The sequence below is a fragment of the Petaurus breviceps genome, unplaced genomic scaffold (assembly GCF_028583685.1).
Source record: "Petaurus breviceps papuanus isolate PSGF00001 unplaced genomic scaffold, PetGlider_PUasm1.0 90994, whole genome shotgun sequence".
Classification (NCBI taxonomy): domain Eukaryota; kingdom Metazoa; phylum Chordata; class Mammalia; order Diprotodontia; family Petauridae; genus Petaurus; species Petaurus breviceps.
The window spans coordinates 8,094,243-8,108,918 of NW_027187393.1; the positions used below are offsets into that span (position 1 = coordinate 8,094,243).

At 40.0% G+C, this 14,676-nt stretch overlaps 1 protein-coding gene across 2 annotated transcripts in view; it reads left to right on the plus strand.

Annotated features, from left to right (window-relative positions):
• The window catches only part of TGIF2 (TGFB induced factor homeobox 2), a 33,259-nt gene that overhangs the window by 4,844 nt on the left and 13,739 nt on the right, over window positions 1-14,676 (plus strand). For both annotated transcript variants that reach the window (XM_069077643.1, XM_069077644.1), the window contains exon 2: window positions 1,134-1,372. In XM_069077643.1, the coding sequence (XP_068933744.1) occupies window positions 1,134-1,372 (239 nt within the window). The remainder of the gene's footprint in view (window positions 1-1,133; window positions 1,373-14,676) is intronic.

Consider the following 14,676-nt stretch of genomic DNA (forward strand, 5'->3'; position numbering starts at 1 on the left):
ACAACATTAATGCAACCAAAATTATAAGGAAAGTAGAAAGGGGGGGATTTTTGCAGCAATATCTCTGATAAAAGCCTCACTTCTCAAATATAGAGAACCGAGTCAAATTTATAAAAATACAAGTCATTCCTCAATTGATAAATGGTCAAAGGATATGAATAGGCAAAGAAATCAAAGTTACCTATAGTCATATGAAAAAATGCTCTAAATCACTATTGATTAGAGAAATGCAAATTAAAACAACTCTGAGGTACCACCTCACATTTATCAAGAGTGGCTAATATGACAAAAAAAGGAAAAATTTACACATTGGAGGGGGTGTAGGAAAACTGGGACACTAATGCACTGTTGGAGTTGTGAACTGATTCAACCATTCTGGAGAGCGATTTGGAACTATGTCCCAAGGGCTATAAAACTTGATGCCCTTTGATCCAGGAGTACCACTGCTAGGTCTGTATCCCAAAAACATCCTAAAAAAGAGAAAGGGACTTATTATATAGCAGCTCTTTTTGTGGTGCCTAGGAATTGGAAATCAAAGGGATGCCCATCAACTGGGAAACAGCTAAACAAGCTGTGGTATAGGATTCTAATGGAATATTATTGTGCTGTAAGAAATGACAAGCAGGATGATTTCAAAAAACCTGGAAAGACTTAACAGGAAAGTGAAGTGAGCAAAACCAGAAGAATGTTGTACACAGTGACAGCAATATTGTTTGATGAACTGTGAATAGCTTAGCGGTTCTCAGCAATACAATGATCCAAGATGATCTCAAAGGGCTCATGAAGGGCATTATCCTCCTTCAGAGAAAACATGATATTGATTGAATACAGACTGAAGCATGACATTTTTCACTTTCATTTTTTGTATTCTAAGTCCTTGTAAAAAATGACTAATATGGAAATATTTTACATAATTGTACATGCATAACCTACATTTGATTGCTTACCATCTCAAGGAGAGATGGGAAGGAGATAGAATTTGAAACTCAAAATTTTAAATAAAAGTGTTTTTAAAATTGGCTTGGAGGAGGGAGGGGGGTGATTGGTGGACAGGACCGGGCACAGTGTGGAGATCTGATGTTTCATTTCTCTTTTGCCCCTGACTTTTTCTTCCATTCTCATATCTACCACAGGTTTGACTCCTGTACGCACCCTGGACAGCCCAAGCATGTCAGACAGTGACCTGGGTGAGGAGGAAGGGCTGAACTCCCTGGATCTAACCCAGGCAGGCAAGAGGAAGAGGAGGGGGAACCTCCCAAAGGAATCTGTAAAGATTCTCCGAGACTGGCTGTATGAGCACCGCTTCAATGCCTACCCCTCAGAACAGGAAAAGCTGAGCCTTTCTGGGCAGACAAGCCTGTCCGTGCTACAGGTTGGTGAGGTGGGGTAGGGCAGGGCATGGACGGGATGTAGTAGTGGGAACAGGGTCTAGTGTAGAGCAAACAGTCAGAAATCAAAAGTTCTTTCGTTTAACTCACTTTGTGACTTGGACACTTCCCCTCTAGATCTTTACACATAAAGCAATAAGACTAAATCTCTAAAGTTCTGTTAACTTTTAAAAATTTTGGGGGGTGGGATGTTTCTGTTTTTCTGCCTTTTAGTTTTGCTAAAAGGGGTCTTATTATATAGCAAGGCTTAAAGTCTTCCTCTAATGCCATATATTTCAAGGAAGTGACTTTTAGTCACAAACCAAGATTGTTGAGGAACTTAGGTATGTGAAATTTTTACCTAGCTGGAAAGGTCTTGGTTATATATGGCCCTCTGTTGCTGGAGGCTCGTAACAGGAGGGTAGTCCTAGGTAATGATTTTTTTGCCCCCAGCCTTATCATAAAGAGGGATGGGGAGCAATGCTATGACTGGAACATTGAAGGAGTTCCCATATCAATGAAAGTATTGAATTCTAGGTGGGTGTAATGTAATGTAATGCCAAGGAAAGGCAACTTCCCAAGGTTCAAAATACCAGCATAGGTGCTCTCCATTTTACTCAGTGACAAACCAAGAACAGAGAAGATCAAAACATGACATCATTCAAAATACAGCATTTACTAAGGGTGATTAAATAATCTCCAAGTACTACCCCACCCCAGGACCTTCCATTCATTCAATCTATTACAAAGTCCCTGTTCTAAATACTACTCCACCCCTAGGCTGTACCTTCATTTAGTCCACCACAAAGTCCGTCTTCTCAAATGGAGATTAGTTTCCAAACATAAGTAAAGTACATTCATTTGTTCAACCATAGAACACAAAAAGGTCAAAAGTTCCCCACCCCTGGATCACAATTGAATCTACCCCAGAGTTACATCAAGTTTAAGCATGGCACTTAATACCCAAATGGAGGTCTTTTCTTCATCTTGACAGGAGGCAAGTTCTCAGCAATCTTAGTTCCTGGGGAGACAAGGCTTAGCAAGGCCACAAGATACATTGCCAGTCCCTTCATTAATTCATCCTCTGTCTGTAGAACAATCCTAGAGCCCCTGAAAACATTAGCAAAACCCTCTCCCAGGATTTCTGTAAACATACAACAAGAAAATCCTTCTTCAGGGCTTCTGAACCAACAGAAAGGTTCCCAGACCCCTGCAACAACAGCACTGCCCTTCACCAGTGGACAGCATTCACTCTCTGTCTGCAGGACAGTCTCAGTAGCTCTGAACCAACAGAAAGGTTCCCAGACCCCTGCAACAACAGCACTGTCCTTCACCAGTGGACAGTATTCACTCTCTGTCTGCAGGACAGTCTCAGGAGCTCTTAACCAAAAGCCAGGTTCCAGGACTTCTTCAACAACAGGACTGTCTTTCACCAGTGGACAAATCTGGCAAAACAACATCAAAACAGACAGACAAAGTACCAGCAAAACAGCCATGTCTCCTCAGTCCTTGGCAGCTCCGGGGGCAGGTCTCAAAAGTCCAGGGCAACTCAAAGTGTCCCTCAGCAATCCTCTCAGTTTCCCTCTATCTCCAAAGGTGCTGCTTCCAAAAAGTCCTTCTGCCTCTCTCTTGTCTCTCCAAATCTAGTCACCAGCTCCTCCCAGTTCAGGACTCTCTTTTCACATCAACAAGTCCATCCCACAGGTGGGATTAACAAGCTCTGGGTTTTAACACAATCAATTTGAAAACCAAGCCAATACCGGGGGATCTTTATATTCCATTACTATCACAGTGGGACTGTCAACAACTGTCTTCATATGCTCAAGTGCAGTTCAAAGAGTCTGAAAATTATTAGCCATCAGGGAAGGGACTCCATATCAGGAACTCTTGAAGGAGTAAGAAAAGAGCTTTTTGTGGCAATAGAGATGGGGAGCCTTGGAAAGGGTCATTCTTGGGGGCTAAGGTGTAGCTCCTTTGTGGATGGGGCCCTTTGTCCATTTTTTAGCAGTTCTTAGAGATTTTCTTAGCAAGTGGCAATAGTATGTAGAATTAGGTGGTTTTTTTAAACGTCATTGTTTTATCTTTATTTTTTTGTTTGTTTTATCTTTAAATAACATTGGAATTTCAATATACAGAGTGAAACAAGAAGAAAGATTGTACATAAAACTGGAGATCTTTATATTACATCTTATTTTTCAAGTTTAACAAATTCAACATTTAACTTTCTAAACTTTCCTGCTTGTCTGTTTCTTTTTGGTTACTCTTCTATTTTTCTTCTGGTAAATGTTTCAGTGACTATTACCATTTTTTCTTGTCATTATTTTGAAACCCTAGCTTCTCCTCTCCTTGCTATAAATTGGGGGTGGGGAGAAAAAAACAGAAATATCTTTGTAACAAATATAGTCAAGCAAAACAAATCCCCACATTATAAAAGATGTCTTTATTCTTCTGCACTTTGAGTCTGTCACTTCTCTTTCAGCTGGCGGGTGGTATGCTTTCTTATTGGTCTCTGGAGTTGCAATTGGTTGTAGCACTGATCAGTTTTTAAGTCTTTTAAAGCTTTTTGTCTTTACAACGTTATTGTCATTGTATAAATTCTGCATCAGTTCATACAAATCTTCCCAAGTTTCTCTGAAACCTCTGTTTTGTTTGTCTATGGAGAGAATTTTTCCATGACATTTACATGCAATAATTTGTTCTGTCATCCCCAATTGATGAGCCCCTTAGTTTCCAATTCTTTGGGACAAGTAAAGATGCCATAAGTATTTTTCTATATAGGGTCTTTTCCTTCTTTCCTTAATCTCTTTGGGGTATATAGGGCTAATTATGGTATCACTTGCTCAAAAGGTATGTGTAGTTTTAGTGTTTTTTCTAGGATAGTGGCTTAATGTCGCAACTCCACCAACAGTAAATAATGTACTGAGGTTTCCCAAAGCCTCCCCAGTAATTGTCATCTTCCTTTTTTGTCATGTTTGCTAATCTAGTGGGTATGAGATAGAATCTCAGAATTGTTTTTATTTGTATTTCTCTTGTTTATGACATGGAGGTTTCTAAAATATGGTTGCTGATAGTTTGAGTTTCTTCCTTTGAGAGCCACTTGTTCATAGGAACATCTTAGAATCCTACCTCTAGAGCTAGAACAAAAGCCACCTAGTCCAACTCCCTCATTTTACAGATGAGCAAACTGAGACCCAAAGAATTGCATTGACTTGTCCATGGTCACATAGGTAGTGTTGGAGGTTGGATTTGAACCAACGGCCTCTGACTCTTATGCTGGTGCTAGTATTTTTTGAAATGTACTACACTTATAAGGGAGTCCTTGGTACCTCCAGGTACAGGCATAAGACTTAAAACTAAGGAAATTGAATTTGAGGGCAAAATTTTGTTTTGTTAAAAATTTTGAAAATGTGTTACTGATAAGTTTTTTATATCACCTTAAATCTGAGTTTATCCCTCCTTTCTCTATGTTACTAGCCATCCTTTGTTATCAAGAATAAAAAAGGAAGGGGATGAGGGAAAATGTACCTCAGCAAAACCAAATAACAACATATCTGCAAATCAGCATATTTGACTGTATGTACAGTATTCCACAGCCATGGCCCCCACCTCTGAAAAGAAGGGAGGGACAACCTTCTAGCTGTCCTTTAGGGCCACACCTCCTCATTACAATTTTACTTTATTTGGTTTTGATTGATTTATTGTTGTTCTTTCAATTTACATTTCTGTTGCAATTGTATAGATTGTTTTCCTGGTTATCTCTCTCCCCTTTGGGATTCAGTTTGTATAATTATAATCTCAATACATCTCAGTCTCAGGTTTCAGTTGATTATTTTGTTGTGTTTCTATTTACATTGTTTTCTATGTTTTCCTGGTGCTGCTCCTCATTTCAGGTGGATGGGTTACCTCTTCCTACCTTTTTTTTTTAAACAACTTAGTAAGGTTCCATTACATTCCTATGCAGTAATTTGAAACTTGGGAAAGTTTAAAAGACTTTGCCAGAGGTGGTTCCATAACTAGTAAGTCTCAGACAAGGAGATTCAAACCCAGGTCTCTACATATTCCATATCCAGTGCTATCCCTCATACCACACACTGCCTCTTAGGTGATTTCTGAGATCACAGAATAATGGGATTTGAGAACTGAAAGATACCTCAGTGGCCATCTCAGTCAATGGGCATCTACTTTGTTTCCAGTTTTTCTCTGCTACAAAAATTGCAGCTAAAAATATTTTGGTGTTTGGGGACCTTTCTTTTGTATCATTGACCTCTGTGAAAAACCTACCGGTGAGTTAGATCTCTGAGTTGGAAGGGCGTGGACATTGTAGTCAGTTTAGTTTCTTCTTTCTGTGATAACTGAACCAATTCACAGCTACCCGGCCCTGCATTAGTGGAGCAGTCTTCTTTGGAGCAAAGACAGGGACAAAGGTTTTCATCCTACAGCCATTATGTTCAGTTGGCTGAACTCAGTGACACCCTTCCCTTCCTTACTTCAGATCGAGCCAAGAGTTGCATCTGTGATGTAGTTTAAAGGATATAAAATGAGCTAGAGTAGTAGGAGGAAGTAATCCTTGGAAGAAGAAGAAATAAACCAGGCCTTGACATGCCACTATAACTCACATTTGGCTTTAAGGCTTGCAAAACACTTTATAGACACAAGCTTCTTTCAGCCCCTTAATGACTGTGAGGTAGGTACCATCCCTCTCCATTTTACAGAAAGAGAAACTGAAGCGTACAGATTTTTTTTTTGGGGGGGGGGGCACAGATTTCTTAATTGGTTTGCCTAGAGTTTCATAGCTAGTTTATATCCCAAGGTAGATTTGAATCCTGATCTTCCTGACTCCAAGACCAGAAAGAATTCTTTTATTACAAGAATGAACGAATAGCATTTATTAAGTACTTATAGCATGCTAAACACTGGGCACACAAACAGAAAAGCTAGGTAATCTCTGATCTCAAAAGATCTCACCTTTAGATTGGGGGAGACAATAATACATATAAGAAAATTCCAGCAGCAAAGTAGATGGAAAGACCTTCTGATCCCAGGATCAGAGATTTAGATCCAGAAGGGGCATCAGACTGCCCCTTAAATATGGAGTTGAAGAAACTGAGGCCCAGAAAAGTTAAATGACATTCCCTCGGCCCCACAACCAGTGATAAAGGTGAGGCTGGCGTACTAGGTCTTCTAACTAGACAGGCATTATTCTCCCTGTTGGTCCTTATGATAGAGCTGAAAGGCAGGGGGCAATCAATGTATCTTCTTTAATGGTATTTCCATTGATAAAACCATGTTTGTTTCTTTTTTTTTTTTTTTTTTAAGATTTTTTCCCCCCAAGTTTATTGGTAGGCTTTTTTTTTTTCCTTTTGGAGGGCAGTTGGGGTTAAGTAACTTGCCAAGGTTAGTTTTTTTGTGTGTGGGTGTTAAGTGTCTGAGGCTGGAACTGAACTTGGGTCCTCCTGACTCCGGGGCTAGTGCTTTACTCACTGGGCCACCTAGCCGCCCCAACCATGTTTGTTTCTGATGTTGAACCATATGATAGCACAAGGATTTTGGTGGGGAGAAATGTCTTCTGGGTCTCATAGGGCTGCAACAGCCAAAGAGACAGAGACAAGACCATTCTAAGGTTTTAGCAGAGGTGGGTAGCAAAGCCCCAGGAGACAGTGATTCGAACAGTTTGTAGCAGAGTTCACATAGGGATGGTACAGAAGAGGGGCTAGAAAGGCAGATTTAAAATTTTTTTGCAACGAGCAAATGTTTTTTCACTCCCGCTTCCTTTAACAAAGAACTTGTAATAAATTTGGGCAGTCAAACAAAACTAATTCATACATTGACTGTGTACATTGGCGAAAAAATTTGTGTCTTGTTCTGCATTTTAAATCTCAACAGCTCACTGTCAGGACATGGGCAAGGGTGCTTTGTCATCAGTCCTCTGGAAATGCAATTGGTCATTTCCTTGATCAGAATTTTAAGTCTTTCAAACCCAACCTTAGATTTTGGTCAGTTTATGGATGGCTTTGAATAAAAAAAAAAGGCAACATTTTATAGTAGAAATAGCACAGGATTTAAAGTTGAAGGATTTGGTGTGGAGCCTTACCTTTACTACCTTTGTGACCTTTATCTTCTGTCATCCTCATTTAATACTTTAAAAAACTGACACTCCAAAGTTTAAGGCGGGGGGAAGGGTGCTTACACAACTAACTAGTAGTAAGTATATTGGAGGTGGGATTTGAACCCAAGTCCCACCTAACTGTAAAACCATTGTTGTTTCTGTTATACGACACTCTTGGATGATCTCTTTAAGGGCCTGGGTTTGGAAGAGACCTCAGTGGCCATAAAGCTGCTGTTATTGTTTGTCCTTCATTCTCACAGAGAACCATGACATCAGAAAGATGATGCCAAGACTTGCATGTAAATTGGATTTAAGTGCGAGAGGGCTGTGCAAAGTCATCAGCCTCACTTTCTTCCCTGGGTCCAGTAGCAAGATACAGATCAGGACCACTGGAAAAAGCCATCTAGTCCAGCCCATAGAGGCCTAGGGACTGGATATAGGATTTCTTTGATATAAGAAATTTGCAGATAAGGAAAATCCTTGAGGGTAGGAACTTTTGCCTCTTTTTGTATCCTTATTGCTTAGCACAGGTACCTGGCATATAAGTGCTTAATAAATGTTTATTGAATGAGATGCACTCCTAGGCAAATACATACTGCCGCCTATTGAGAGCCACTACATATGTTTCCATTGCCCTTTGGGTAACCTGTAATTTCAGTCTTCAGAGACTGTGGTGTTCTGAGCACTGAGAATATGTTGGTGCTCAATCATTTTCAGCAGTGTCCTGATCTTCTTGACCCCATTTGAGGTTTTCTTGGTAGAAATACTGGAGTGGTTTACCATTTCCCCCTCTATCTCATTTTACATATGAAGAAATTGAGGCAGAGTTAAGTGACTTGCCCAGGGTCACACAGCTACTAAATATCTGAGGCCCCATTTGAACTCAGGAAGATGAGTCTTCTGACTCCAAACCTAGCATTCCAGCCAACGCACCACCTAGCTGCCCCACCACCGAGAGAATATTAGTGGGTTGTTTTTTTAATGGCCTTGTGTGTCAGGAAGCAGCTTGAGGTCATAAACACCTATACAGTTGTCCAAATGCATGCTGGCACTCCTTGTTCTCTCTGTTTCATTCTGGATGTCGTCCATTGTCTACCTCCAGTAACTGTTCAGGGTTTGCAGGCATTGGACTGTTCACTCAGCTGTTTGTCATTCATACTTTGGGCAATATGGTTCACTTGTTTTTTTCTTTTGTGGGTTTCTGTATAGCCATAATAATCTTCATCTTACATAGATTTTGTTTCTTCATCATGTAAAATGAAGGAAGTGAACCAGATGATCTCAGCTCTAAATCTTAGCATCTGATATGAGATACTGTTTGCCAAACATTCAGCACCATGCCTGGCACGGGGCAGGTGCCATATAAATGCTTATCCCCCTTTCCCTGGTCACAGTGTTCCATCCAGAAATCTGCAGCACTTCCCTACTTCCTCCTATGTCAAGTAAGTCTACTTTGCCCTCTTTGCATTCATAGCCTTCTGTAATTTGGAGCCACCCTACTGATCTGATACTATTCTTTGAGGTAGTCTACCCTCAAAACCAAACTATTGCACTCTACTCCCTGAACGGTGTTCTCTACCTCCATGCCTTTGCTGCTATTTCCTTTGCCTATCACATCTTCCTTCCTCCAGTCTAATTCAAATGCTACCTTCCTTTGTTAATTTCCCTCCCCGCTTCCACGTCTTGACCTTGACAACTTCAGATGATAGAACACTTTACTTGGACCTCACTAATGTATGTATCATGCAACACTTACTTAATGTGATCAGTATCTTATGTTTCTTATCTCCTGACCATGTCTTGTCTATATTTTGTACTGAACACAGGCTTTGCACATCCTTTAGAGGACTACGACCTGAACCTGTGATTTTATTGGTATAGGCAGTACTCCCCACTAATTCAGGTCAGCACCTCCTCTGTAAAGTTAATCTTGGGGCTGGTACTCCTAACCTGGAGTTCATGAACCAGTGGTTTTTAAAAAATTATTTATGTTCTTTTAAAAAAAATTGATATAATATTTTATTTTTCCCAGTTACATGTAAAAACAATTTTAACATTCATTTTTAAAACTTGAGTCCCAAATTCTCTCCCTACCTCATTGAGAAGGCAAGCAATTCTCTACAGCAAACCAGTTTATATATATATATATGTGTGTGTGTGTGTGTATATATAATATAAAATAACTATTTCAGTGTAATTGTTTTCCTTGTAATTCTGTGTTTCATTTTATGCATTTAAAAACCTTCTGAGGGGTCCATAGGCTTCACCAGACTGCCGAAGGTCTCCAGGTTAATGCCCTCTGGATTAGAGAGTTGCCTAGGGCACCAAGAAGTTCAGTCACTGCCAGGATCACAGAGCTAGGACTAAACTCCTCCCATCTTCAGCTCTCTATCCCCTATGTCTCTGTAGACATTTAATAAATATTTTATTGAATTAACAGGATCTTAGATGTAGAGATGGAAGAGTCCTCAGGGGCTTTCTCATTATTTATAGAGAAAAAAACTGAGGCTCAGGGAGTTTAACTTGGCCAAGGACACATAAGGTAAGTGTTTGAGGCAGGAGTCCAGGGTCAGTGTTCTTTCCCCTGTATCACACTAAGATAGGACAGGAGAACCCCATGGTCCCAAGTCTGTAGGACTTGGTTACTAGATGATAAGATTTAGAGCTCCTTTAGTCCGACCCCACCCATGGATTTTACTGTTGAGGTCCAGGGAAGGTTCAGTGACTTGCCCTGAGGGTTTGTACAGAAAGTGAGCCCCAGCTAGGAATGGAACCCAGATTCTCTGGCTCCAAACATAGTATTTCAGCTGTGCCATAATTCTGCTACTGCAACAAGGTAGTTCTTGGCTGCTTAACTTGAAAGGGCTGTTGGAGAACTTGGAAGAGATTCAAAGCACAGTGGAAATAATTAAAGCATTGGAAAATAGAGCTAGTGAGGAGTGACTGGAGGTCTAGCCTAGGGAGGGAAAGGTCTGAGGGGGGAACTGAGCCATGGGTGTTGTTTCTTTAGATCTCCTGGGTAGAGAAGGGCATGGCCGGCTAGCCAGGGATCTCACTTACTCTTTAATAGGCCTTGGAGCATCTTTTTGACTTTACTCTGCTCTACTGAAGCTTGTTACTTGTTAGCAAGTCAATCAGCCAATTAACTAGCCTGCCTTGTGCCCTGCCCTGTTGCTTGTCTTTTGCTTATTTTGGTGAGTTGGGTAGAGAGAGGCTCCCAGAAAACCAGTAAATGTGTGGGAGAAATAAATACCCATTCAGTACTACAGTAGAAGATAATACTCTAATAGATAACATAATGTTCTTTAAAGTTTACAAGAACAGTGCCTGGCAGTAGGTGTTTAATAAGTGCTTATTGATTTAACTTGACATATTATCTCATTTGATCCTCACAATAAACCTGTAAGATAGGTACTGCTATTTTGTGAAATCATTTTCTATCCTGTCTGACTCTTGTGACCCAATTTGGGGTTTTCTTGGCAAAGATACTGGAGTGATTTGCCATTTCCTTCTTCCAGCTCATTTTACAGATGAGGAAACAGGCGAACAGGGTTAAGTGACTTGCCCAGGATCACACAGCTACTAAGTGTTAGAAGCCTGATTTGAACTTAGATGAGACTCTAGGCCCAGTGCTCTATCCACTGTACCACCTAGATGCTGCTAGGGTGCTATCATTACCCCTTTCTACAGATGAAGAAGGTCTGAGAAAGATTCAGTGACTTGTCCAGAGTTAATTAACACAGCTTGTATAAGTCTGAGGCAGGATTTGTACTCCAGTCATCCTGACTCCAAAGTCAGGCACACTGCTGGTGAATTTTGTAGTGAAGGATTGGGAACTCTGTGGGGTGGGAGGAGGTGGGTGGGTGGGTGGGTGAAGAGTTGGAGAAATTGAGATTGGGTGATGATGATGATGATGATTATAATGGCTCACATTTGTTTACCTTTGTATTGTGCTTAAAACTCCTTCCTTACCCCCTCCTCTGCAGAATGTTAGCATTAGTATTTACTCAAAGTCAGGTTAAGTCAGTGGTTATACTGTCAATAAATGGAAGAAGGGTTAGCTGGCATATAGAGAAAGGGGCAGGAAAGTGCAGGATGTTGGGTGGCAGTGAGGAATTTAGTCTGCCTGTGGAAGTGGAATAGGAGTACGTGGGAGGGTCCAGATTGTGGAGGGCCTTGAAGGCTCCGCTGGATAGTTTTGATAAGGGGCAGCCAGTTTTAACTAGGGAGTAACAGTATCTCAGCTTTAGGAAAAAGAATTAGAGGGGGAGAAGCTGAAAGTAGGCAGAAATAACCAGATAGTTTTAACTACACTAGAACTAATTCATTTCTGTTAAAATTTGTTGGCTTTTCTTGGCACTGGACAGTCAGTTCAGTAATAATTCAACCACTATCCATTTTCTTGGAAAAAATATTTTTTAATTGTAAACCTAAAAAAGTAACAAAGTGTAGGAGAAATGCTTTGAATAAAGCCTAAGTCTTGCCATATAATCAATTTCCTTTTAAGGAAAATAATATAAACTTATAGAAAACTCAGGTCAATACCAAGTTCTTTATTTTGTATCAGCTTCTCATCATTTCCCTGTAGATGTCCCAAGTTTTGTTGCAGCTAGTATTTATTTGTTAAACACTTAGAGGGGGGAAGGAAAGAGGACAAGTACCCCCACAACACTGATATAAAGGAGAATTCACAGGGTACAAAGTGCCCAGGCACAAGGTCTGTAAAAATTTGAGGCTTTTAAGTACTAAGAGAGGACCAGAGGTATCAGATATGCCAGTTGTCTAACCAGATTTAAATGTATTTGAGAAATATTTAACTAAATAAAAATATAATGGAACATGGATAATTTTAATATATGATTTTTCTAAGTATGTCATGGTTAGGAATCCATAGGTAAGTGGTGACTTACAATTTTTCTTACTTATTTTTTTACATCATTTCCTACCCCACCATAACTACAGATAGATAGATTCCCTCCTTGTGACAAAGAAAAATAAGCAAAAACAACCAATAGAGAGACCTTGTCTGATAATGTATGAAATAGGAAGATACTCGATTATCTTGAGATCCTTAATTGTTTTTTCCACCTTCTTTTAGCCAACTTTTCATTTACATTGTTCTATCAACCCACTTCAGGAAGTGAGAACTGTCAAGTTTTAAGTGTCTCACCCAAGGTCACACAGGTAGTAACAGAGCTAGGATTCAAACCTGGGGTCCCCTGACTCCAAATTCAAGGACTTTTCCAAAGAATATTTGTCTATTTGGGGGTGGCCTCTAAGGTGAGCCAGGAAGGATTTCAGGTGTGGATGGGCAAAGTGGAGAAATGTCCATTTTTGTCATGAAAGACTAAAGATGGTGGGAAGGCACTTAAAAAAACAGGGTCAGGGTAGTCTGTTTTGATTCTGACATAAGAATGTGTGATTGGAAAAGGGAGAACATTTGGAAGGTAGTTCAGACCTAGATTATATATGGATTTAAATGCTGTGATAATGTTTGTATTTTATTCAGTAGGTAGTAGGGAACCATTTAGGGTTTTATGAGTAGGGGACTGACCTGACATAGACAAGAAATTGATTTGATCTGAGGATGCCATGGTGATGTTTTTGAGATGAAGATCAGACACTAGGTCATATGGACTCTGTTGGAATTTGAGAACTGGAGTGAGGAGGCAGGAGGTATGTAGGTCTGTACTAGAGAAACTGAAGACAGAGGAGAGATCCTAGTCTAATCCCAGTCAATCAAATAATCATGGATCTAGAAGGGAAATCAGAGCCTATCAAGTTTATTATTTGACATAAAAGGAAACTGAGGCCTAGAGGTTAAGTGATTTATCAAAGGCCACACAGATAGTCTCTAAATAGTAGATATATAGTAGATAAATAGTACAGCCAAGACTCAAACTATGGGACTTTGACTTCAAAACCAGGGCTCTTTTCATTCTACTGTGCTGCCTTTCCCAGAGGCCTAGAAAGGAAGGGATTTGTTCAGAATCACATGGTGACAGAAACAGGATTATAATCAAGATGGATTTTTCTTTAATCTCTTTGTCACTTTACTAGGACTGTCCTCTAATCTTCACAGAGCTCTTTTATTGGAACAAGTAATCAAGCAGAACAAACTTAGCACATTGACCTTCCTTTTTCCCTTCCCTTCTCCTTGCCCTTCAGTACTGGTACAACCTAAGGACCTTTGAGCCTTGATATCTGAAATGTATGGCATATTGCACACCCATATCTCCCACCTCTCATCTGAGAGAAGCATGCTTAGCCACCATTACTTTGGAGTCATGATAGGTCACTGTATTAATTAGACTTTTGGAGTCTTTCAATGTTGTATTCATTTTCAAGATTATAGCATAATGTAAACCATTTTGCTTTATTTCCTTATGCATGAGTATTCCCAAGTTTTGCTGAATTCTTCATATTTTTTTTTTACTATATTATAATATTCCAGTATATTTGCCATAATTTGTTTAACCATTTGCCATTTGATGGACCACTTGACTATTTCTGGCTAGATGCTGCTATAAATATGTTGTACCCTCTGTGGAATATCCCCCAATTTGCACTTGTAGGTTGGATTCCCAGGAGGTTATGGTTACCATAGTACCCTAAGTTCAAGGTTTTTTGTAGGTTCGATACTGAGTCCTATATTGACCCTTCTTTAGCCAGCAAACACGATTAGCTCAAAGCAAAGGCTTTGCCATAGTGACAACAGTAGATTCAGAACACTTCCTGATAAACCAGGGGTCATTGGGAAGAACTATACTGGTAGTAAGGCACATGACCATGGAAACTCATGCCTCACTCACTACAGGGCCCCAGTGTCTTTTCTAATTCTCATTTCTGCAACTCAATTCCCAAAAAGCAGGGCTAATTCTGTAACTCCAGTGGTTGGCTCTTTTCTCTACTGCCCAGGGTCACATTTCTTGAAAACTTCCAATGACTGTCTTTGACTTTCTGGATCATCGTGGTTAGAGGAGGGTGGGGAAGAAATCTTTTTTGTCCTTTTCCCCCAGAATTACCAGGGGAAAAACAAAAAAGTTTTAAATTCTTAGTTCATAATTGACTTTATCCACACTGCACAGGATCACACTTTTATTTTCTTTTTTCTTTTTGGAGGGGGCAAGGCAATTGGGATTAAGTGACTTGCCCAAGGTCACATGACTAGTAAGTGTTAAGTGTCTGAGGCCAGATTTGAAC